Source organism: Squalius cephalus, assembly GCF_949319135.1.
Source record: "Squalius cephalus genome assembly, chromosome: 18".
Taxonomy (NCBI): Eukaryota; Metazoa; Chordata; class Actinopteri; order Cypriniformes; family Leuciscidae; genus Squalius; species Squalius cephalus.
In genome coordinates this window covers 8,884,918-8,911,563 of record NC_137139.1, presented here as the reverse complement: position 1 = coordinate 8,911,563, position 26,646 = coordinate 8,884,918, and the positions used below count along the sequence as shown (strand labels likewise).

The following is a 26,646-nucleotide window of genomic DNA, read 5'->3' as shown; positions in this document are numbered from 1 at the left end:
AGGAGAAGTTGCCAGTACAGCTGTTGGTTGGAATTGCATGTGGTTTTTGACTTATGAATTAAAAATATATATATATTTTATTATCTTTATTCTGGCTCAATGTCTTTTTATATTTGTAAAATGTATGCTTACAGACTACATCCAAACCTAACTTTTAACTGGTTTATAAATGATGTGCTGCTTTCCCTGAGAACGTGTTGGCTCTTTGAAGTTTATAATAAAATCATTTAATACAATTAATACAGTCCCTATTCAGAAGAACCTGGTATTTCATGTCCATTATACAGTCTAAGTCTTAAGTGTGTATGTACAATTACTAAAGCAAATGAACTGTGAGATGTGGCCTTTGATACTAAATACGGCTGAATACCTTAAGATGCGAACAGGGTAAAACAAATAAAAAATAAAGTCACATTAATAATTATTTTTTTTACAGAGCAGAGTTCGAATCCAGATAATTTGTATTGATTAATGCTGAATATGAAAAGAAAATCACTTGATTGTACTGAAAGTTCACCTGAAGTGTACTTAAAATCTTTACAGGTAGGGCAGGCTTTATATAAACTAAACTGATAACTTATTTTTTAATAACAGATAATATATCATCGATGAAATAAAAGAGTACAATTGCATGACTATGCTTCTTAACACTTTTAAAAAAGGGCACTTTGTAATGTCAAATTAAAAGTTTTACTTTAAAATACACGTTAAGTATTTGTTTTAATAATCCTTTGTTGTGCTTTAAAGAAACATTTATTTTAATGTGTTGACTAAGTACAGATGCACATGTATAGTATTTGAATATAATGGTAACTAGTGTGTTATTTGATATTACATTAAAAGTGAATTGGTCTATTGATAATAATAAAAATCTACCAATCCTTTAAAACAACACACACACACACACACAGTTGTGTTATCATGATTAATGGGTAGCCAACTTTCCATAGACATAATGATTTTTAAACTGAACAGACTGTAGCCTATATTCTCTCTCCTTACATAACCCTACCCCTAAACCTACCCATCACAAAAAAAAAAAAAAAAACTTTCTGCATTTTTACATTTTCAAAACACATCACTTAGTTTGATTTATTATAAGCTGTTTTCCTCATAGGGACCAAAACATGTCCCCACGTAAGGACTTCAGACATTGTCATCTCTGTGGGGACATTGTGTCCCCATGATGTAGGTTTACCAGGACACACACAGAGAGAGAGAGAGAGAGAGAGAGAGAGAGAGAGAGAGAGAGAGAGAGAGAGAGAGAGAGAGAGAGAGAGAGAGAGAGAGAGAGAGAGAGAGAGAGAGAGAGTTTGTCCCCTCTCAGCCACTGTATCCCTTTAAACGTCAAGAAAACTGCGTATATTTTTAGCGCAGCCATTTAATGTCAGTGACCGAAGGCACATACTGATCAGTCCCAGTTATAGAGCTCCCGAATACTGTGTGTATTTACAGGACATGGTTGTGTTTAGGTTTGGTGTAATTTTGACACCAGAGAGTTCAGATGTCGAGGTGTTAGTGTTGGGCTCTCGGCCGGAGATGGGACACTGGGACCCGGCCCGTGCCGTGCAGATGAACCCGAGTCGCCCGGTTCCGTCCACCTGTGAACCGTGTCTGTGGACCGGAGACGTGCATCTGTCCGAACCCAACACGGACAAGCTGTGGTTTAAGTTTATAAAGCGTGTCGATGGGAACTACATTTGGGAAGGTATGTGAGGATAATGGTCAAGTCGTGAGGACGACAAACACACTTTCAAAAGGAGCTTAGAGGAAATACATTATCTCTTAAGACAAATACGCGCTTTCCACAGTGTAATAAAGTTTTTGACACACTGGATGGTGCTGCTGTTCCACAGTCTGACTTGCACTGACAGACAGTCACGAAATTATAAATCCTTTCAGTTTAACCTGTGAAGGCTACAGTTTACAGTCTCTGTATTAAAATCCATAATTTGATTTAATCAATTTAAGCCTGGTTTCACAGACAAGGCTTAGACTAAGCCAGAATTAAGCTTAGTTCAATTAGGGCATTTAAGTAGCTTTTATAAAGGTGCCATTAAAAACCATTACTGGTGTACATATTGAGACAAAACAATGGCACTGTCATATTTACATATATCAGTGTAAGTTGCTTTCAGTTAAAACAGCTCAAACATGCATTTTAGTCTGGCTGGGACTAGCTTAAGTCTTGTATGTGAAACCAAGGAATAACTTTTAAGAAAATACAACTTCCATTGACTTAAAGCTTTCAGAAATTAACCATGTAAAGCCTGACGTGTGAAATAATAGTCAGAATCTATTAAAAAATACATTTTATTGGGACCTTTAAACAAAATATAAAAGAAAAATGCATCTGTGTTTTATGTTTTGTATCATATATCAGGTATGTAAGTATGTACTAAGATAGTATGATAGTGAGAATATGGAGCTCATATGCATACTTGAGGAAAATGCACTTTCATTTTATTCAGAGGCCCAAACTGAGTAAAAATGTGCAATTTGCTGCAGATTCTGATATTTATTTGGCCAAAAAGTAAGCTGAAATTCTCTCTCTCTCTCTCTCTCTCTCTCTCTCTCTCTCTCTCTCTCTCTCTCTCTCTCTCTCTATATATATATATATATATATATTAAATACTATATAACAGCACAACAGACTACTACATAAAATGCATATAAATATCAGTTGTCACTCTAAATCTCCCAATAATATTAGTAAGATTGTTTTTGCACTGGGTTGAAATGATTGAGAAAGTAATAGCCTATAGAAATGTTGTCCAGTATTTATGTATTCACTGTCTTTTTGCACCTTTTTTTTTAATGAAGCTAGTTGAAAAGTATCTCACTGTCATGAGATCAAACTTTGAACTCTGCTTTGGGAGCAAAGCAGCAAATATTTCAAAGTGATGGAAAATGAAGGAACGCTGAAACCTGAACATGACCTGCTTTGTCAGGGAACCCAAGCCGTCGTCCTGACATGACTCAAGTGGCAGTTTTCTCATTCTGTCATGTTTCTCATTTGAATGAATACGCCTATGTGTGACAAATCGACGATCTGCTCCAGTGCTCACGCCATCTGTTGACTGAGGTTTTGATTGAGCCATTGTTTGCTGGTATCTTGTCAATTCCCACTGTCTCATTTGAAAACAGCCGAGATTTTGATTGTGTCGAGATGTGTTTTGCTGATTGAAATGATGCTTGCTGATTGAACACCATAGCAGGTGAATTGGCTCTGAGTTTGCCTCAGGTAAGCAAGCATGAATTGATTTTCCTCCAGTTGAGACTAAAGTACTCAGATCAGTGGGGTGTATCAATATTGGGGTGGGGCTCATATTATGAAATAAATGTTGGATGGCCACAATTATTGGCACCCCCAGATATTCGTATGTGTAAAATATCTCTGAAGTATATTCCCATTCATGTATATTCCCATTCATGTGACTAGGAGCATGAAATTGTCCAGCCATGACTTTCTGTTTCACAGGAGTATAAATATGAGGAAACACAAAGGCCAAATTCCCTTAATCATCCATCACAATGAGTAAAACCACAGAATATACTTCTGATGTGCAGCAAAAGATTTTTGGGCTTCACAAAATAGAAAGTGGCTGTAAGAAAATAGCTAAAGCATTGAACATCCCCATTTTGACCATCAGGGCAATAATTAAGAAGTTCCAATCAACTAAAGATGTTACGAATCTGCCTGGAAGAGGACGTGTGTCTATATTGTCTTAATGGACGGTGAGGAGGAAAGTTTGAGTGGCCAAAGACTCTTCAAGGATCACAGATGGAGAACTGCAGAGATTAGCTGAGTCTTGGGGGTCAGAAAACCTAAAAAAGATCAAACAACCCCTACATCACCACATGTTGTTTGGGAGGATTTCCAGAAAAGTCCTCCTCACTCATCCATAAACAAACTCCAGTATATTCAGTTGTTTTTGGCAGCAAATCCACCAGATGGCAAAAACGGGACTGGATTCTATGGTCAGATGAAACTAAACAAAAGAGCTTTTTGGGTTTGGTGCAAACAGGGATAAATAAACTGCTGGATCTTTAATGTTGTGGGCCTATTTTTTTTGTTGGAGGTCCTGGACATGTTGTTCAGATACATTTTTTTTTTCCGGCTAGCATATATGTGATATATATATATATATATATATATCATTTTTTTTTTTATGTCTTTTAAATTGATTGTATGATTCTATTTATGTTTTATTTACGTTTTTTCCCCCCTTTTATCTCAATGTATCTTCTTTGTAAAGCGTCTTGCAAATGCCAACAGATAAAAAAATTAAATCCTGATGGCATCTGCTAGAAATCTTATAATGGGCCGTGGTTGCATCTTCAATCAGGACAAGGATCCAAACAAACATCAAAATCAACACAAAAATGTGTCACTGAGCACAAAATGAAGCTTCTGCCATGACCGTCCCAGTTACCTGACCTGAACCCTATGGAATATGAGTGGGGTGAACTGAAGAGAAGAAGCACCAACATGGATCTGGGAGTCTGAAGGATCTGGAGAGATTCTGTATGGAGGAATGGTCTCTGATCTCTTGTTCTCCAAACTCCAAACTCAAGAGCTGTTATCTTCGCAAAAGGGCGCTGAAATAATTGGGTGCCAATAATTGTGGCCAACGTGAACTAGAGAAAAACATTTCAATGTGAGTTTCCCCCTGAAGGGGTGGATTCTGGAATGCACTGCTGCTTCAATGTATATCTAATGAGTGATTAATCAAGGTATTAATCAATATTTTTCCTTCTAAAAATCACGTGAGTTGAATGACTTCTCTAGGCTTATGAGATTTTACTTTGTTATGGAAGTTACCAGTGTGATTACTGGAATTTTCTTTTCATGTATTCTCTAATGTCTGTATTTGATATCTGAGAGGTGACTGCAGGTCTAGCCCATGCTAGGAATACAGCAACATTGCTTGCTTATTCAGCCTGGCTTCCAGTAATTAAATATGGACTCGTTTTGTTGCGAAAGATTTTCAACATGTGTTAAAAGTGCTAACTTGACAGTATAAATGTTTTCCCCCACAGCAATCTTAGTTTGACATGTAACAGGCAGCAGATTAGATTGGTTTGCTGTACTTGGGAAGACCTTAGACTATCTAGCATGCAATATAACTGAAATAGAGAAAAAAACAGGAACTGTCGGCTCTTTATGGTTACCAAGAATCATAGCAACATGCACATTAACATAAATACATTAGCATTTTAATGCTAATCCATCCAATCAGAATATAGAGTCAGAAAAATCCATTTTATAAATGAGGTTTTAGATCTGAATGTCAAATAAATCAAAATTCAATAAAAAGCCATTTCAGTGTTGGCATACTTACTGCATTTTGGCTTCGTAGGGAAATATTGCTTTGAGACCTCCAAACGCAAGCCCACCAAACCCATTTAAACACCACCATCTGCATACTGTATATGCTTACAGTGTGTAATATATGTTTTTGGCTTAAACTGAGACTGTAACCATGAGCATAATTACAGTATTGCATAGGTTTTGTTCATGCTATATGAGTCAGCGTGAAGAGCTTGTTTGCTGTGTGGGCTGCAGCTCTGAGACTCTAATCAGCCCAGCGGTTGAAAGGGCGACAGCAGCGGGGTGGGATGATAAATGTCGGACAAATAACAAACACCCCACGTTCTTTCTGGATGAATGTGAGTTAGGGATGAATACGAGTTCAGAAACCCATATGCTCTCCCTCATTACAAGTGCATAACATGTAGGACTGAGGCAGCGATCCACTACTGTTTTATTAACGCAATGACTCATTTGAATGTTTAATTTATTATGAATCAAGCTTATGACTTGACCACCAAAATTATGCAGAATTGCAGCCATTACAGGAAGTGTCTGAATTAATGAAAGGAACCATTGGCTTTTAAATGTGAACTCTCAGAGGTTCAGGAACAGGTGACCTCCAGAGTCTGAACAACACTCTGTAATTTAATTACCTTCCCCCTCAGAAATGAAAGGCTTACATAAAAAGCACAAAAGGGACAATAATGTGAATTTGAACTTTTTCAAGAGCCACTGAAACTTTAAATGAAGCATGAAACAAATGTGTTGTTTATTCAGATGTTACATAACATGATATTTTAAAGTGATTAATTCAAACATTTTACATCTAAAACATCTAAAAACTTTTACAATATTTTTGGTTTGTCATTGACCCATTAGTGTGCAAATGTATTTGAGAAGTGTTGTGTTTGTCTTGTGTCTGTCGCTAGGCAATGGGCCACATCATGACCGGCAGTGTGTGTATGACGACAGTAACATGGTGGACGGGATATACTGCCACCCGATTGGTCACTGGATTGAGGAGACAGGCCACACAGATGAGATTAAACACACCACCAACTTCTACTTCAGCATAGCGGGACAGCAGGCCATTCACTTCTCTCAGTATGTGTGAATGCATTCCCATCCATCATGTGTTTTAAAGGGATAGTTCACCCAAAAAGGAAAGTTTTGTCATCACTTACTCACCCCCTCAAGTTGTTCCAAACCTGTATGTGTTTCTTTCTTCTGTTGATGATGTTTTATGTCGGTAACCAGACAGTTGACAGTAGTTATTGACTTCCATGTAATCTTTTTTCCTACTATGGAAGTCAATGGGTGACGTCAACTGTTTGATAACCAACATTCTTTAAAATATCTTCTTTTGTGTTCAACAGAAGAAAGAAACACATACAGGTTTGGAACAAAATGAGGGTAAGTGATGAAGTTAAAAGAGTTGCAAAACTCGAGAGCACGTAGATGTGAATTTGAGAACTTGTGCATTAAATATTAGTACTTGTACGCTAATATTTACACTCGCAGCTCCAATGTGAAAACCTGTAAAATAAAAATCTTAAGTTGAATGTTGAGATTTGCACTCGCAAACAATAGTCCCAAACCTGTATTCTGAATTTGAAGTTGCAGACAAGTAGTTACAACTGTGTAAAATCCCATTCACAAAAATACAATGACAGACACAAACTTGTAGTACATACAGTAGTTGCACTTATTCTTTCATTCACATTCGCAGTACAACCTCAATTAGGCACTTGCAACTCATCAAATCTGTCACTGTCATTTAATATTTCGTGGCTTGAATTTTGCAACTGTTTTCACGATATATTAGATGCATAACTAACTTGTGCACTTGCAACTCTGTGTCGGCAAGAGAGAAAGAAAAATAATGTGTTTTTTGAACAATCAATTGAACGTTAATAAAAGCGATGCTTTTCGAAAGCATATGTTGAGATTGAAGTATAAATTGGGCTATACATGCTAACAAGTGCTGTGGGAAACAGCTATAGTTTGTACGTCACAATGACATTTTAATTTACTTTAAAGGAATAACACATGTAATATGAATGTTACATTTATAATATTTCCCTGGCTCCAGTTCACTCACGCCCCACTCTTCACTCACCACCATAGTTTTGAAGATGAAGCATCATGTGGAGCACGTTGTGTTGTGGGAAACAATATATCACCCTGTGTTCTCAGATGCACACAACAGATATCAACATATGTAGTAGGTAATCCGGGAATTCCATGCATACATAAAATTCAGTTACTATTCACAATATACACATTGCATCCTGCAAATATAGTTGTATATAGGGTTGTATGGTAGTATGCCATTGTGAACACAGCTTCAATACCAATTTCAGTGTACTTGAGTTGTATTAAGCAGGTTTGGGCAAATACAGTAGGTCAACCAGGTATTCTATGCTTAAAGAAAAGTTGCATACTAATCACATACTGGATACTGCAGAAATAGTACGAGTAGTATGATAGTAATCCATTCCAAACACAGCAAAGCAAAGGTTCCTAATTTTCTCGCTTTTGCATTATGTAATTAAGGGGTAGTTTACACGTCTAAAAAGGTCAAACTTTTTATGCATTTTGGCCATTAATTTGCACGACAACAGCGTTTTGGGTGCCTGAAAATGCAAACTTTTGAAAAGGGCTTTCAAAGTGCAAGTTTTTTAAAATTATACCATTATTGTCTCCATGTAAACTACAAAAACACAAATTTGTGAAAACGGTGCATGAGTATTACATGTTCAGTCTAAAGGCTCAGGGCCTATTTTAATGATCTAAGCGCATGGTCTAAAACGCACGGCGCAAGTTCACTTTTGCTAGTTTAATGACACGAAAAATGGTCGGCGCGCCAGGTGCATGGTCTAAAAGGGTTGTCCCTATTCTCATAATGAGTAATGGGTGTGTTTTGGGATTTACGTGCGTTAAACCAGTCAGAGTCTCATCTCACATTCCCTTTAAACGCCAGTTGCGCTCTCGCGCCATGGCAGATTTGCTATTTACCTGAAGGAATTTGATAGTGGGAAGACTGAACGCGTCTCCAGAGCACAAACAGAACTGCTTGTGCGCGAGGTGATCAAGCAGATCATCTACGGGACAAGCCGGATTCCACCATCTTTATGTACACAATAATAATCTTTTACATTGTAATCCTTTTATTTTAAATATTTGGCATGTTTGTGTGCTGTGTGTTTAATAAGCAGAGTATATGCGCTTTGTGGACCCGCCTACAGGCGCACATTACTAACGTGCTCATTAAATGACAAAAAAAATATTGCGCCATTGACTTTAGACCATGTTTCAGATGGTTCAGATGGCTCAGTCTATTTCTGTTGCCTCAAAAAAGCAACGCGCCAACAATGCGCCAGAACACACCTCGTTTTCAGACCAGCAGCCCATGGCCGCACAAATGGGCGCAAATGCATTTGCTATTTAAACAACATGGCGCAGGACGTGAAAATGATAACTGCATCGGACTGAAACTAGAAAAAAACACTTGCAGCGCGCTTGGCGCTGCATTGCGCCGGGTGTAAGATAGGGCCCTCAGTGTTTCTTTACAAAGTGACATCGCCAACTGCTGGCATGGAAGCATAATGCAACTTTTTTAGTCGTGTTCGCAGATCCTTGTGAACAGGGATTGTTTTGACAACGTTGTTGTCTATGCGCAAAAAAACACAAAGGAAATTTTTTTCCGTTTTTTATTAGGCTACATAAAATTTCTCAGAACAATGGTAAATGTGACCTTTAGTTTTAAAGGGAAGAGTTGTGGAACACAAAAAGATGTTTAGCAGAAGTAAAGTGTCTTGATTAACACCAGGTTAAAGATAAATTTACTCTGTAAATTCAACTTAACTAGAAGTATGTGCCAAGTCTCAAATCCACAGATAGTAACATCTAATTACCCAGAAGCATTTTGATTAGGGTGTTTTTCTCTCCTTTTAATTGTGTGTGTGGTTTAAACGGCACTCTATAATTAGCTCAATGACTCTGAATCTCTGGATTCCTTTGGCAGTGAGCTCTAAGTGCTTGTTTCTTTTGACCTCTGACCTTGTTCTACAGGCAAAAAAAGTTGAAAGTGGAGGCGGATAAAAGTAAGACTGGGTCATTGAGTCTGGGGTTGGGGAATCCATTAGAGTAATGACAGATTTACTGTATCAAAGAGGCTGGTGTATCTCCAAGAGGGCAGAGATTCTATGTCTTCCTATGACAGAATGCACCGTCATCTCCAGTAAAGAAAGTACAACTGGACAAAATAGTAGAAAACACAGAGAGACTTTAATAAGCTAAATGTAGAAGTAATGGTGCATTTATAGCAGGGCTTAAAAAACGGAAGAAAGAAAAATTCACTCTGAACAGAATCAGTATTTTAACGTTTCTGTTCACGAGTTCCTTCTGTAACATTATCTTTCCGAAAACAGTGAGAAAAGATGAGAAAAAAAACAGTTAATAACATTATTATTATTATTATTATTATTATTTGCCAATACTTTATACCAGAGCTTGAAATGAACTTTATACTAAGAGCTTGTGACTAAACCTCGTAACTCGAGTGTATCCTCAAACTTTCCCCAAAACCTCATACAGCTCAAGCCACCTCAATCGTGAATGTCCTGCAAGCATTTTGGAGACTATCTTTGCTTGTTTGCAGTGCAAGGGTAAATAAAAAAAAATGATTATTTGAATAAGTACAGTGTTTTCTTTATTCAAAACAGGTTGTGTGTAAAGGCTAATGTTTTATGTACAGTATTTGAGGAGCTTTTAGTCTGGTATTTGCCGTCTAGTCATCGCTGGATTCATCAGGTGTCCAGAGAGTGTCTACCCCCTGTCCAGAACACAGCCGGACCCAGAGCCCGTTTCACCACCTGCGACCACGGAGGAATCGTGTGAGCCCCCCACTGACGGAGAGCTACCACCCGCCGTCACACGTCAGCCAGAGCTGAGGACAAGTGGACAGCGCTGACCCTCGCCCCGGAAGAGGAGCCCCCCAGTGAGTCTGACCAGGGGTGTGAGCCCACGGGTATACTGGTGGAAATGGAGACTGAGGACTGGCTGATGGACTTAAGTACGGAGGTATCGTCTCCCACCCTATCCCACCCTATTTCTCGTTCTTCATTGCTGTTCCTAGACAGCACCATAGACTGTATGAACTCTCTTCCTGTTTCCTCTGAACTGTCTTTGCTGTTTCTAAACAACACAGAGACCTGCATGGACTATGTAGTATTACCTTTAACCCTGTCAAGTCTCTATTTGCCTCCTTCACCACCCTTCTCAGCCAGTCCTCCAGCCCCGCCTCTGATAGAAGTTTGCAGCCCTTTGTCATCTCCTGAAATGCCATGCTGTGACGTCGAGCCGCAGGTCAAGCAACCTCCATCAGCACCTGAGCGAATAGATCTTGTGGCTCTACCTCCGGCCTCTGATCCCCTCACTCCGTCTCAGGCCCGTCGGCTCCACCTTGGCTCCTCCCACCTTCGGCTCCACCAGAAACCCTCTGCCTTTCGACTCTACCGGGTTCCCTCGCCCCCACCGGCTCCCCCTTGGTCATTCGTCACACCACCTCCTCTGTGGACTTGCAGATCTTCTGCTACACGCAGTTTCTCCAACCCTGCGGCTTCCCTTCGGCTATGCCTTGGTCCTCCATCACACCGGCATCACATCGTCTCCTCCTCAGACGATCTTCTGTCTTCGCCCTGGGATCCATCGGCTCTGCCTCCGTCGGTCGTCCCCCAGTTGACGTCCACCTCTACACCACCTTGGCTCCTCCCTCCCTCAATTCCGCCGTGGACTGTCATCACTGTGCTCTGGGTCTGTGCCATCGGACATACACCATCGCCGCCGGGGTCTCGTTGCCGTCCATCTGTCACCATTCTTCCGCCGCCTGCCATCACCATCCCTTTGCCATCGCCTGTCACCATCCCTACACCATCCCCACGCTCTCCTCCTTCTCCTCTCCATGCTGCAAGGTTGTGCGGGAGGGGGCGTTCTGTCACGTTCATGTTCAGTCAGTGTCACCTTCATGGACTTTTATTTTGTTTGTCTTCAGTCACACTTTACTTCAGTTTCAATTATAATAAAGACTTTACATGTGTTTTAGTATGTTAGTCAACACATTAAAATAAGTGTACTTCTTTAAAACATGACAAAATATTATTAAAACAAATTATTATTAAATTGTACTTAAAAGTGAAAAAAATTGTTTTTACATAATTACAAAGTGCCCTTTTTAAAAGTATACTTAAGAGTGTTAAAAACATAGGGTAACACTTAATACGTCAAAGTGTTAGTACTTTAAAGTAGTTACAGCTACTTAAAAAAGTAATAACAGTAAATTATGCATAATTACAAGCAACTAACCCTAAGGCAACCCATAACAGGACCCTATAACTACGGTACATGTAGTTAATAATTAAAGGGATGGTTCGGAGTAAAATCAACCTAGGGTCCTTTGCACCTTGAGCCATTTGAGTCCAATCAAGTTCCTCCTTTTCATTCAGTTGGTTTCTGGTACTGTTTGTGTGTTCATGTAAAATATGCTGTTATGCTGCCTTATTGTATTTGGATTACCTGAGTTTGTTTTATTAAAGAACCTTTGGTTTATTTAAACCTGTGAGTCTCAGAAGATAGTAAGACCCACAGAGAATTCAACATTAAATTGAATTAACTTATTTCAGGTTTTGTCTACATTTACAATATGATTCAATGTTCCTACAGTGCATGTCATTGACTCTATAAGAAATAAACAACCATGAAACTCGGGAAACAATGTTTCTGTGTATCAATTACAAAGTCTAATTCACACCAAATGAAGAGTGTAAAATAAACTCGGGTGGCTGAATGAACAAAGTCCCAAGGAAAAATACAAGGACCTTTTGTCTCCAGAATCAAGTACACCTTGTTAGGTCTTTGACCACTAATTAAACACAACTTGTACTTGTCACCACTGCTCATTTAAAATGCACTACGTGCCCACTTCTAATGCAGTGCTTAAATACATGCGCACACACACAAATGCATTGTTTTCAGCGAAGGAGTACATTGCACACACCTCTGTGTACAGTTGCACCCAAAAGCATTTGGACACTTAAGTCACAGGGAAAATATATGAATGCAATTTCCTTAGACATAAACCCAAGCGTCCTGCCCTGGAGAAGGGTTTGGGCAGAGGTTAGATCATACTCAGTGCTTCACACCATTAACCTGCAGCTCACTTTCCCTTCAATCATTTCATTTATGTTTTCCCCTCAAAGAGACATGTGGGTTTCTGAGTTAAAAATACACCTCTCACCTGGAGTCTCTGACCTTAATTCCCCTGGCTGTCAGTCTGTTTCTTCAAACCACTAAACTCATTAACATTTCCATTATTTGAGTCCTGAGCTCTCATACACAGAGGGAGAGACCCTGCTGACATGACTGTCTCATCGTTTGATGAGAAGCGATGGAGGTAGAGACGCTGAAAATGTAAAATGTAAAATGCTTTTTCTCTTCTGTTGTTCTGAGTGTTTTGTAGAGTGTTTCTTTGGACTTGCTGCAGTGTTCTGCGTAATTGTTGGTTTGCCCAAGTCAACCCCCCACGTCAGGAGGAGTCTCCGTTGTAATGATATATGACAGGATGAATTTGCAGTCCAAAATTAAATACGTAAGGCTGGAGGTACAGTATGTTTCAATGGCAAAAAAAAACAAAAAAAAAAACACTAAAAAGTGTATCACTGAGTTGTAACATTGTCAGTGCAATCGTTATAGGAACACTTTTTCATACAGTATATGTTTTATGATCTTTCCTATCACCCTGCCATATCTTTCTGCACCCGTTGCTCTGGGATCTCATAATATATCTATTAAGCAATGTGGTGATTGTATGTTACAGCTGTGGGAATTGTCCAGGGAAGTTGATGTATGTACAATATTGATCAAACCAAAAAAGATTGAGGCAGGTTTAATTATCGTGTCTTTGGCTGCTCATTATGCTTATATACACAGATGATCTCTGGTCTACTATTCAAGGGAAATATTTTAAATATTTTACTTCTGCATATTTATAAGTAAACTTATTGAAACAACAGTCTCTTCTGTTGTTATATTTTGAAAACATCTTTGATTTCCCTTTCCTTCTCTGATGGGCCATCACTGGTTACACACACAACTATTTGCATTGTTTGTAGACACACACACACACATACTCATTCACACAGCTAAGTTTCCTCTCTCTCTTCTCTTCAGGGTGCTTCCGCGTGTCTGGTTAGGCAGCTGCCCTCGACGGGTCGAACATATAACCCTAAAGCTGAAACAAGAACTGGGTGTTACAGCAGTGATGAACTTTCAGACAGAATGGGATGTCATAAACAACTCACACGGCTGCCGGCGTGACCTCAGTCAACCCATGACCCCAGAGACAATGACGAACCTGTACAAAGACTGTGGCCTTTCTTATATCTGGATCCCCACGCCAGACATGAGCACAGAAGGTCAGTGTGTGTGTCAATATACCCTTGAAAAACAGACACAAGTGAGCCGTATGTAACATGTACTTAGCACACGGAGGATATGCTGTACTGAACTGTAAACTTGATTACTAAGAAGAAGCTTGTATTGCTGTATATGTTGATTGTAATTTTGCCCTCTGCAGGCCGCACACGGATGCTGCCCCAGGCGGTATTCCTGCTTTATGGACTGCTGAAGAATGGTCACACAGTATATGTTCACTGTAATGCAGGAGTGGGCCGTTCTACTGCGGCAGTGTGTGGACTCCTGATGTATGTGTTAGGCTGGAGACTCAGAAAAGTGCAGTACTACCTCACTGCCAGAAGGGCGGCAGTCTATATTGATGAGGAAGCACTGGTAAGAGCAGAAAATGACTTTCTTGTGAAGTTTGGGCGACTCTGTCCATTTATTTGTAACCCAGAGACCTGAAAACAGTGCCCTCTACTGGATAGGAGGACACCTGTGTTCAATAATGTCAAAGCAATTAACAGATATATTAACAACAAAATAGATTTTAATCTTGTCACACAGAGCTACTTTGTAAAACGAAATAGTGACATCAAAATCTAAATCTAGTGATTATATAAAATTGAGTTAATTAGAACATCGTGGGACATGAAATTTTCTTCTTGGAATCCACTAAATGAAATGAAGTGTGAAGTATAGCAAATAATAGAAATAACATTGATTATTAATAATCCAAAGTGTTTGGAAATACTCCATATGTTTGTATGTTAACCTGTTCATGAGTAATTCATACTGAAAATTAAATGTATTATTAAAACATTATGTAAGGCCTGCCCAATCGGTCCAACGATTTCCGTTAAGCAGGTGAAGGTTTACTGCGTGTTACTGTCTTTTCTGCATGGCACAGTAATTTAACTCCAATTCAACTTTTATCTGACTCCATTTTATCACAACCTCGAATTTAGGTTAGATTGCCAGTTGGTTATTGGTCATTTATATAATAGTTTAGCAATGCATGATTATTCTATTTAACTCTTTAAATCGAATCGAGAGTTGCCCTCTCTTCCAATTCTTCCAGTTATTCCAGTCTTACAATTCCTTTACAATTCTTGTTTACTACCTAACTAACATAATATTAGTGTTGCACAACCCTGCAAATAATGCAATACCAAACATTAATTTAATGAATATAAAACAATTATTTCTAAATAATAATAGCTGTTATTTGCCAGAATCATAATGTTGAATCTGTAATGCAGCACAGCTGGCAATGGTTCCCCTTCAGTCGGTTAGTTGATGCCACGTCGAGACCGACGAATAGGAATCTCGCTAGAGAGGCCAATCTACCTCGAGTAAAACTAAACGAGCCAATGCACATTGGCGTGCAGTCATTTGCAACTGCTGCTCTGCCACGCAGCGCGGGTATATAACGAGCAGCAGGTGCGATTGCACTTCAGCTTTTTGCTTCGGAGCTGAGCGTTTCGATGCTGTTTAATCTAATGAAAGGTGATCAAACAACGAGCAAGCTCTTCAGGAGGATCTCTTGTGTCTGGTTCGGGCGATACAGCGCGGCAGCAGGGTCGACTTTCTTTCTCTCTCTCTCTGTTTTCACAGCTGGTAACGGTGCACCAAGAGCGCTGAATAGTCGTTCTTATGGCTGGTAAGACCGCCATGAAGAGAGACAGCGCAAGACAGACACATTTCCTGTCTGCTGCGACCATCCCCCTTGCGTGCTTCAGCACCAAGGAGAGCAGTCCCCTGAAAGAGCTTACACGGGTGGAGCGCGTCTTTTTAAAGATGTCACTCTACCTGTGTGTTTCTGGATGCGGTCATTACCTGGGATCGCGGGATGGTCACGAGCACTGCATTGCGTGTCTGGGCATTGAACATGCTGAGGCAGCATTCGTGGATGAATCATGTACCCATTGTGGGAGGATGACCATCTCGGAGCAACGGTCGAGACTCTCGTTCCTGTAAAGTCCCTGCACCTCTGCCGCGATTTAACTCTCCTCCGAGGGTTACTTCAGGCAGTGGTACGGGTGACCTGAGGATCACAGTGAGCGCGCTTCCTTCGGGGAACCAATCCCCTAGGAACCCTCATCCCTCCCACGCTCCGCAGCCAGTAGAGCTGCCGACACAACGTGCTGGACCATCCACGAGTTGTGGGCCGCCAACAGGATCGGGCTCGTGTGGAACCCTCCACCGTGTCCTGAGCACTCGAGGCTGATTGATTGGTTTTTTCGGGATGGTGCGCGCTGGTTTTCAGCAACCCACCAGGTGTGTTTCGTCCCGGAGGTGCATGAGGAGTTCACTGGGTCGTGGACAGCACCTTTCATTGCCAGAAACCGTCCCAGTGGCGGGGCGGCTAAGGGGTACACGCGCATCCCTCCAGTGGAGTGAGCCGTTGCAGTGCAGCTGTGCCCTAACTCCACTTGGCGCAGAGAGCTGTGTCTCCCTTCCCGGGCCTGTAAGTACTCGTCGGAGTTAACCGGCAAGGCTTACAAGGCCTGTGGGGAAGCCGCCTCTGCCATACACGCTATGGCGTTGTTGCAGGTCCATCAGGCCAAGGCACTGAAGGACCTGCACGAGGGTGGTCATGATCCCCAAGTTCTTCAGGAACTTCGTGCCGTGATGGACCTTGCGCTTCGTCGGTGGGTTGTGCGATGTCCACTATGGTGGTCCAGGAACGCCATCTCTGGCTGTGTCTGGCTGACATGAGGGAGACCAACAAAGTCAGGTTCCTTAACTCCCCTGTGTCCCAGACCGGTCTCTTCGGCGACAAGAGGGCAGGGTAGGGGACCTGCAGGCATTTTCGTTCGACGAATCGTGCCTAGAGTTCGAGCCGGGTGACAACCATGTTGCACTGAGACCCCGGCCTGGCTATGTGCCCAAGGTTCCTACCACTCCCTTCAGGGACCAGGTAGTGAACTTGTAAGCGCTGCCCCTGGAGAGGGCAGACCAAGCCCTGGCTCTTTGTCTGTTACAGAGGCCAGCAGAAGGGAAAGGCTGTCACCAAGCAGAGGATGGCCCACTGGATAGTGGATGCCATCATCTTGGCTTACCAAGCACAAGGCGTGCCCTGCCCGCTCAGGTTGCATGATCACTCCACGAGAGGTGTTGCATCCTCCTGGGCGCTGGCACGTGGCACCTCGCTAACAGATATCTGTAGAGCTGCGGGCTGGGCGACACCTAACACGTTCGCTAGATATTATAGCCTATGTGTAGAGCCGGTCTCCTCCCTTGTTCTCACCCTAAACGGGTAAAAGCGCTGAGAGGCCCAGCTCTGTTGGCTTGCTGCACCCTACTGTGCACCCTTACTGCTCCAGAGTGAAAAACCTGTTGAGTCCTACAACACCCTCGGCCCAAACATGGCGGAGCGTCCGGTGCCAGGCCTTTATCCATTGAATCCTTGAGAACCGGGTCTAAGCTGGGTCCCATATGTGTGACCCTGCGGGGGTCCCATATGTGAATTCTTCCACACCTGCTCCTAAACGGAAGCCCCTGTTTTTCCCTTGGGCTAAGTCACCCAGTATTTCATATGCAGTACAATCTTCGGGTTTGTCTATATGTATATCTCCACATAACTCCTTCAGGGAAGGATGTGGGTTCCGCAGCGTTCTCCTTCCTAACAGAAAGGGCACGCTTTCCCAGTGTTATCCAAGAATCTCACTGTATGGGTTATCACGGAAAAACAGTGACAGATATACTCTGTGTAAGCCCTCTCCTATCGTCATTCCAGACAAGAAGGGGCAAGAGGCTTGCACAGGGCGCTGGATGGGGTCAGCAACTGTGGCCCTTTAGTAGGGATTCCTATTCGTCTGTCTCAACGTGGCGTCGACTGACCGACTGAAGAGGAACATCTTCACATCTGCACACCACGTCGCCACACCTGCTGTGTCCCGCCGGGGCAGCCAGCTCATCGGCTCGGCTCCCCAGCAAAAAACGGAAGTGCAATCGCACCTGCTGCTAGTTATATACCTGCGCTTTGTGGCAGAGCAGCTGTTGCAAATGATTGCAAGCCAATGTGCATTGGCTCGTTTAGTTTCACTCGAAGTAGATTGTCCTCTCTAGCGAGATTCCTATTCGTCGGTCTCGACGTGGCGTCTCCATTCCCTCCTTCAGGGAACGAGGGTTACCATATGTAACTAAGACGTTATGGCATGAGTGTATTGTTCTGTTTATCCTTTGAAATGTTTTCACCAAATGCCAGTTTCGCCCAGTTATTGTTCATTCATCTTGACATGGTCTTCATTTGAAAAGGCACCTTGAGGCAATTGTCGACAGGACTGCTAATGCGATGGTTATTGTTTGACTATCTGCCCCTTTTCTCCTCTAACATGCCACTTTCATTCATTTATGAATGTAACTCAATATTCTTGTTATATATTTAGCACAGCAATTTCCCTGCCCTTGAAATAAGCTGCCATAATGAAAAGAGCTTTAACCTGACCTTTAAATAAATAGAGACTAGTGTCACCACACTGAGAGACTTTATGTGAAAATTGAAAAAAGTTTTGCTTCAGAAAAGAAAAAGCGGTGCAGTGGTTTGAGCAGAAGGTACCATTAATTAAATTTGATTCGAAAACAGGAATAAATCAGTGATTTAAAGAGAGACATAAATAAAAAAAATATAATGAAAATGACTGTGTACCACAAAAATAAGTAATTTTGTAACATTATAATGTCTTTACTTACATTTTAATCCATATACGTGTATGGGTTAGTTCGTCCAAAAAATTAAGAAGTTGGCATCAATTACTCACCCTCATGTTGTTCCAAACCCGTGAGACTTTTCATCTTCCAAACACAAATTAAGATATTTTAAATGATTCAGAAATTTCTATCCCTTCGTTGACAGTCTACGCAATTACCATTTCACGATGCTTCAAAAAGTTCATAAAGAGATTGTAAAACTAATCCATATAAATTGAGAGGATTAGTCAAATTTTTCTGAAGAGACACGATCACTTTATATGATGAACGGATTGAATTTAGGCTTTTATTCACATATAAACATTGATCAGCGAACATAAAGAGAAGCTCAAGCGTACTTGCTTGAAGCTCGAGAACAAACCTCATTGGTTCTTGAGGAAGCTCAAACGTGCTGCGCAACACGATAATGAACCTCATTGGTTCTTGAGGAAGCTCAAACGTGTTGCGTAACACGATAATGAACCTCATTGTTTTTGTGGAAGCTCAAACATGCTGCGTAACACAAGAGTGAACCTCATCGGTTCTTGTGGAAGCTCAAACGTGTTGCGTAACACAAGAGTGAACCTCACTGGTTCTTGTGGAAGCTCAAACGTGCTGCATAACACAAGAATGAACCTCATTGGTTCTTGAGGAAGCTCAAACGTGTTGCGTAACACAAGAGTGAACCTCACTGGTTCTTGTGGAAGCTCAAACGTGCTGCATAACACAAGAATGAACCTCATTGGTTCTTGTGGAAGCTTAAACAAACTGCATAACATGAGAATGAACCTCATTGGTTCTTGAGGAAGCTCAAACTTACTGCATAACACGAGAATAAACTTAATTGGTTCTTCCAGAAGCTCAAATGCACTGCGTAACAAAAGAAAGTGAACCAGAACATCAGGTCTCTTAAAAAAATGGGCTAAACAGCTCAATTCATATGGATTAGTTTTACAATCTCTTTATGAACTTTTAGCTGTCATTGGAGGGACATAAAGCTCTCAGATTTCATATCTTTATTTGAAGTAGAGTTAGGAAATGAATAAAGAATTTTCATTTTTGTGTGAACTAACCCTTTAATGCAACCTTACTGAATTAAAGTAATTGTTCATAAAAATTTAATCTTACTGACCCCAAACTTTTGAACGGTATAGTGTGTTTAAATATTTCTACTGGAGAACATAAGATACAGATAAAGACTTTTTTTTTTTCCTGTGTAGTCATCCAGTCCTATAGTTAAATTTGTGTTTGCCTTGAGCGCTCATGCTCAAATAGAAGAGTCAAGGATGAGTCACCATGAACTATTGGCATTATTTCACACAATAAAACTCATCCTGATCCACGGTTAGCATCTCAATTCTTTGGCGCTCCACCTTTAAATAAATACAGCCTCCACGCAGCAAAACAAAACCACCTCTAAAGTGAATATACACAGTCTCTTCCAGGACTGAGATAAAGAGCTTTGGTGTTTTGAGGATAAAGTTTTCATCTGTTTCTCTGTGTCAGAGAAGAATTGTACAGTCATGTGATCTTTTACAGAGAGATTGAGCTGGTTCAAAAGGCTAATATTATTCATATTTATTTACGTTATTCGAATGCAGTCCTTTTTCCTGTGTCTCGCTGAAAGAATAAGTCTTTTTCTGGACTGGAAAACAGAGATGAAATATGAAGAAAATGTCATTGCGTTTTTGCTTAAAAGCAGAATTTTTTGCAGAAGTATTGAGTAAATACAATGTAAAGAAAGCGTGTGTGCATAAGATGACCTGTCACAGATATTTAGGTAATTTCACTGTGTGTGTGTCAGTCAGAGGTCATGATTTGCCATTATCCAAAGTGTAAAATCCAATCTTTTCCAGCTCCTTTCACACTCCTTTCCCCATTTACAGAGCCGATGCCCAGTTCTGGCTTGTTCCATACACTTCCAACACAGAAAAGGCAGATCTGGGTCTGGCCTTGCAGAACTTGCTGGTTTCAACCAACCAGGGGTGTGTTTCCCAAAAGCATCGTTACCCAACTATGGTCGCAAGGTCTGTTATTATCAGCATAGTTCAACGAGTCTGTGTTTCCCAAAACAGCAGCTCTCGACCAGTGGTTAGAAGCATAGTTTCTTAATACATCCTTATTTTGAGCCAAATAAGCAAGCTGACATCCAGTACAATCTGTATCTTTTATTTAGAATACATACAAATGTCATTTACATCTTTTAGTTTGTCAAGAGGTTTTTAGCACCGTTTTTAAAGTGTGTCCATGTGCGAACGTGCTCTAGTGCGTAAGAACGAGCCTAAAATTGAATCTTGAAATAAAGCAAAATAACTGAGAAAAATGAGAAATAGTCCTCAGATGCCATGTTCGTAATTTATAGCAAAACATCTAGCATTAAAGGTGCTCTAAGCGATGTCACGTGTTCTTTAGGCCAAAACATTTTTTGTCACATCCAGCAAACATCTCCTCACCATCCGCTAGCTGCCTGTCCCCTGAACACACTGTAAAAACAAAAAGCGGTCTCTGTAGATAGCCCAGGCTCCACAAACGGCAAGAAAAACAAACTGGGCTAACCCGCACCACGAAATATAACAAACTGTTCCAGCCAATAACTGACAAGAAGGATTTGGGGGTGGGGTTTGGGGGGTTAGTGCGCGGATGAGGAGGAGGGAGGGTCTAGCTAGCCTCCGTTTTTTTGACAATACTTTAAACGTCAACAAGAAGTGACGTCACCCAACATCACTTAGAGCACCTTTAATTTGATCTCAAACAGATTCGTTAAAAAAAAGTTATTACTCCACCTCCCTTCAGAGCGTCTCCAAAGCCACACCTCCTTCAAAATTAATGAACGCACACAGCAGAGTCTTCAAAGCATCACAAGACAGCGTTAAATTACCTCATGTCTAGCACATAACATTACAATAATAATGAAAAAAAAACTCAATGAGCTCTAGTTGTACCGCCTGACTGTTGCAGATTCATTTCAGCATTGATAATGTTGACATAGAAATGCATAAATCCGAGTCTAAGGAGGTGAACAACTCCGGGTAAAACTTCACGGGTTGCCATCTCGTAATAACGGACCGAATGCAATGATTGGACGAACATTTTTTGGTCTTGTGACTTCCACATAGATATATGTGCATGTTTTAATATTAAGACCAATTATATCATTGATTGCTATCACAATGTGAAGAGAATTTGAACCATGATAACAAAAAAAGTGTTTCTAAAAAAATAATGTTTTTGTCATGTGTGAGAAAACACTTCCCCGCCATTGACCAAAATGGCTTTCCATGTTTTCACTGCAGGGTAGGGGGCGCTATTACACATCTTCTGAAAGAGTACTGAATCTCCTGATCAAAACACATATGAAGAAGACGCAGAAACAAGCATATGTAAGCATCATTGCAATCATCAACAGAATAATAGATAAACAGAAAAGCATATAAATCAAAACTGCCTAATGTCACTGAATGAAATGTCGACCCAGGACGAACGACAGACTGTGAAGCTTTGGGGGTGTTGATGGACACGATCTACTCCATCTGTGTTTTGATCATGATTCTGAATCCGATCCAGATGTAGTCTTTGACAAAAACGTGACTTGCATGAAGCTAGAATAAAACAGATTTTTTTTTTTTTTTTTTTTTAAAGCAGATGCTCTTGTTCTTTCTTTTGATATATTACATATTCCGATATTCACACTACAAAATATTCTGGGGGCCATGAAACTTGTCAAAATGATTAAAAATGCTGGCAATGGCTGGCAACTTTTTTCAAACACTCTGTTGTGGAAAGAGTTAGCTATAATTTAATGTCACAGGTTGGTTCAAACCAGGAAAGTAGAAGCAAGGAACTATTTGCAGCATTTTTTTTTTAAGAAAACAAGAAAATACTAGATCACTGGAGAAATGTGACTCTGTCCCAATTTCTCCAGTAAACCCTTATTTCCTTCATGCACTCTTCTTTTCTTTTCTCTTTAATGAGTGGTATAATTGTTTGTTTATGAGTTCTGCAAGTCATATATTTCCCTTTAATGTGTCACAAACAGTTTAATATATAGATCTCTGGAGGACATATTTACTTTGTGCACTCGTGTCACAGTGTTGTGAGAAGCTGTAAAACAGTCAAATAACACAGGTATCTCTCTACATCTAATCAATGCTATGGGTTCGATGTTTTCCACAGTACTGCACTCATTTCATTTAATACACGTTTACTCACCTTCATGTTGTTCCCGCTGTTTGATTTGATACTGGCACATTTATATTAGCTACACATCTCTGAAAGAAGAGAACAGATTCATTTCAGTTGTTTGGTGTTTTCCTCCCTTATTCCATTCTGTAAATTCATTCCGTAGCAGTGAAATTTCCCATAAATCTTTGGGCGAGTCTATTAGCCCACTAGCCATTGAAGTGGACTGCCATTGATCATAAAGACAAACTTCTGGACTCACCCTGCCTACCGTATTTCATTTTCCCCTCATGGTGTGCTAACCCTTTTTACTCTTTGTGTTTTCTCAGTCTGCAGACATATTTTATCCGCCCATATGTGATTTATTGCAATCACATAAATTATATTTGTGTTAAATGCATACTCTATTCAGATGCACAGTCTTTTTAACATGCTGTTTTTACCCAACATGAATTGTGAGCTCAATTATCAGTCCAATTGGAAATACAGTTGTGTTTACAAGGTGTCAGGCTTATAATGAGCACTTTATTTTAGAAAGAACTACTGGATTTGCCAACATTTTACTTTTTGCAGATGCTATTGTGAAATGTGTATGTTCTTTTTCCACCACCAAATGCCGGCATGGTGGATTTCGATCTTCAAGCAGAAGCAAAGGAGCTGGATGCAAAAATGTTTGAATAATATCACAAATCTGACTTGAGATGCAGCCTGAATCATAATCACACAGAGTTTGTTTGTTGGCCAGAGGAGAACTGGCCCCCCGACTGAGCCTATTTTCTCCCAAGTTTTTTTTTCTCCATTTCTATCACCCAATGGAGTTTGGGTTTCTTGCCACTGTCGCCTCTGGCTTGCTTAGTTGGGGTTTAAAAGACTCTTAATATTCAGTAATATTATTGATTTGCCTGCACTGACACTATTGGACAACACATTCTCATACCCAAGACGTCACTTTTTGTCACTTTCAACCATGCTTCAATATCTGACGCTCAAAGCACCCTTTAGCGTCCATATGTGACGCTTCGGTTATGGGTAGGTTTAGGCGTCATGTAACTGACGCTTTCGAAAGCGTCAATATCCGACGCACAAAGCACCCTTAGCGTCAATATGAGACGCTTCGGTTGGGTAGGTTTAGGTCTGTGGTAGGGTTATGCGTCTCATATGGACGCTAAAGGGTGCTTTGAGCGTCAGATATTGAAGCATGGTTGAAAGTGACGTCTTGGGTATGAGAACGGGCTGTATTGGATGAGAAGTTGAATAATGACACTATTGTCTTCTGCTTATAGCTGAATCAAATTTGTTTTAATAGACAAATTTTGCAATATCGACACTATTATTGAACTGATTTGAGTCCATAGTGAACTGACTTGAGCTGAATAACCACACTATTATCTTCTTTAGAGCTGCTTTACAGCAGAATTTGAATTTGTCTCATATTTAATGAAGTTTGCATAATTGATTCTGTAATTTTCCTGTTTGTCACTGTAAAGGCCTGTTCACACCCAGGACGATTACTGTAACGATAAAGATATAGTTCTAAAAATCACTAAATATAATAAAAATAGCAGTCCAAACCACAATGATAATGATATAATATACCATAATGATAACGGCACAGAGAAAGGATATTGAAATTCAGAAAGTTTTTTTTTTTCCAAATGATGAATGATAAAAACCTTGACATCCAATCAGAATCCATCCCGCTTTAAAGAACTTAAAGTGGCAGACGACAAAACTACATTGCAAATGTTTGTAAGTAAGGGCATATCACACATTTATAGTGCATGAACAGATATCAGAGAGAAAATCTTATAAAGAGACTTTGTCAAGAAACTCTGCCTTTGATCAGATAAAGGCCACTGGAATCATTTCACACGCACACACTGCAATAAAACGTGAGTGTTGAATGTGTGTGTGTGTTTGTGTGTCTGAGAGAGATAAGTGTGGACTTGCACAATGGTGGTTGAATTGACAGAGCAGAACTGCATAAATGAATGTGAATGAACCAAAACAATAACAAAGAAACAAACTGCTGTTTGAAACGCCTGCATGACTGATAATTCAAATTAGAATTTCAAATAAAATACACTCTCATAAATTGAGTGAACTGCTCAATAGTGAAATAAACTTCAATCAAATCGATTAAAACTTGCAATCAAATTAATTGCATGATATGCTGGTCAATTTAATACATTTAAATCACAATTAAGTGCAATATTTGATGAAGAAAGACCCCAAATGATCATTCAAGATTCATGTTATTGAAGCAGACAAAAGCACTAAACTCAAGGTAGATTTAGACAAGATTTAAACATTCACACAAGATGCTGTCACATAAGGCTGGTTGCAACCAGCGCACAACAAATGGAGAATAACAGTCGTTAATCAAAATCCATCTTCGAAACACGCAGGCGAATAACTAGGAGTGAAGATACACAACCATGTATAACACAAACCAGACTGAACAATGAACAGAGGAAACTAAGGGTACGTTTACACGATAACAATATCCTGAAGTTTTTCCTTTGAGTTTTCCGCGTACAGACGACACCATTGTCAAAACAATCCCCATTCACACGGATCTGTGAAAACGACTAAAAGCGCTGTATTCTGCTGCCAGGCCAGTAGATGGCGATGAAACACTATAGACTGAACACATAATATGCATGTGCATGACGTCATCGTCTTCAGAGATTCACGTTTTTGTTGTTTACACGGAGAACGTTTTCAAAAACTTGCTCTTTGAAAGCCATTTTGGGGTGTAAAAACGCTGTTGTCGTGTAAATGAACGGCCAAAACGCATTCATTTTTTTTTTTTACGTTTTTAGTTGAAAACGATGTCGTACAGAAAATAACAAGGAAGGCTAATCAAAAGAAACTGCAACATGTGCGTAACTTAATCAGTAACCAAGGAAACTAACTAGTTATTTTTTACTATTTATTTTAACGTTGGTCTATGTAAAGAAGCGGGCAGGTGTCTTTTGTTATTGTGTAACATCTAATTTTGTTACAAGTTAAATTGTCAGCCCCAAAAAGGGGAAAAGTACTTTCAGACTCCTGATTACATGCAAGGACCAGCAGGTGTCAGAGCTAAACAAGAACATGATGTCTGAGGCTGGGGATTTGTAACAGATGTTAAACTCTACATTTGTGTCTAAAGCTAGGTTGGAAATATTGCCAGACTTTGAATCTGTGTGTGTGTGTGTCTGTGCATGCGTGTGTGTGTGTGTGTGTGTGTGTGTGTGTGTGTGTGTGTGTGTGTGTTTTACATTTTGTGCTATATGACAAGTCATTTAGCAAAGGTTTTCATTCATTTCCCTTAATATCACATTGGCTGAAGCATCATCATCCTGCACATGCTAAACTTAGATTAAGTAAATGCACGTTGTTCTTAAGGGAGGCATCTTCCCCATCTTGCCCTATGCATGTGGGATGCATATAGTGGATAATTATACTGTACATGTATATGATTTTAGCAATTTTATAGGAATGAGTCTGATTCACTGACTCCCTTCTCAAACCTCTGGAAGTGATAAGAAAAAACACTGCCGTTCACTTTCAATTGTATCATTTTGAATGACAGACAGACAGACAGACAGACAGACAGATAGATAGATAGATAGATAGATAGATAGATAGATAGATAGATAGATAGATAGATAGATAGATAGATAGATAGATAGATAGATAGATAGATAGATAGATAGATAGATAGATGTTGAAACAACATTCTAATATACAACATATACAACATATTTTACTTTGGCTCAGTGAAATGTGAAGAATGTGCAGACTGCTGAGAAATGCTGAGCTAATTGTTCTTTAGCTGATTGCTTATTGAAAACAAATTAAAAGCCATCTGTGTTTCATTGCAAGTAAGTAAATCACTGGTTGCTGTAATGTAGTTAATTATTCATTGTGCTACGTATAAAAAATGGAAGTGTATTTCTGAAGAAGATAAAATTAGGTTTTGTCTGAGAACATAGTGTTCAGATAACATTGTG

The 26,646-nt window shown here is 40.1% G+C and overlaps 1 protein-coding gene across 3 annotated transcripts; it reads left to right on the top strand.

Moving 5' to 3' along the window:
* The first annotated feature begins 1,366 nt into the window (after positions 1 to 1,366).
* Positions 1,367 to 22,978, top strand: epm2a (EPM2A glucan phosphatase, laforin). Of its 3 annotated transcripts, XM_079849576.1 has the most exons (6): positions 1,367 to 1,708; positions 6,247 to 6,421; positions 13,547 to 13,791; positions 13,953 to 14,164; positions 20,353 to 20,493; positions 21,760 to 22,978. In XM_079849576.1, exons 1-6 carry the CDS (start codon positions 1,459 to 1,461, stop codon positions 21,898 to 21,900), a joined length of 1,164 nt encoding a protein of 387 aa, XP_079705702.1. In that variant the 5' UTR covers positions 1,367 to 1,458; the 3' UTR covers positions 21,901 to 22,978. The 3 variants fall into 3 exon arrangements, 2 of the variants coding, with proteins under 2 accessions (XP_079705702.1, XP_079705703.1); XM_079849577.1 differs by lacking the exons at positions 20,353 to 20,493; positions 21,760 to 22,978 and having other exon boundaries at positions 13,953 to 15,078; XR_013819024.1 differs by lacking the exons at positions 1,367 to 1,708; positions 6,247 to 6,421; positions 13,953 to 14,164; positions 20,353 to 20,493; positions 21,760 to 22,978 and adding an exon at positions 10,028 to 12,977 and having other exon boundaries at positions 13,547 to 13,655.
* The last annotated feature ends 3,668 nt before the right edge of the window (positions 22,979 to 26,646 follow it).

Bases quoted from the DNA above. Each gene is read 5' to 3' on its own strand.
- epm2a (XM_079849576.1), top strand. From the start codon at position 1,459: ATGGTTGTGTTTAGGTTTGGTGTAATTTTGACACCAGAGAGTTCAGAT. The intron at 14,165-20,352 runs GTAAGAGCAGAA...CCCCATTTACAG, and splicing joins ATATTGATGAGGAAGCACTG to AGCCGATGCCCAGTTCTGGC. The intron at 20,494-21,759 runs GTCTGTTATTAT...TTTTCACTGCAG, and splicing joins TACCCAACTATGGTCGCAAG to GGTAGGGGGCGCTATTACAC.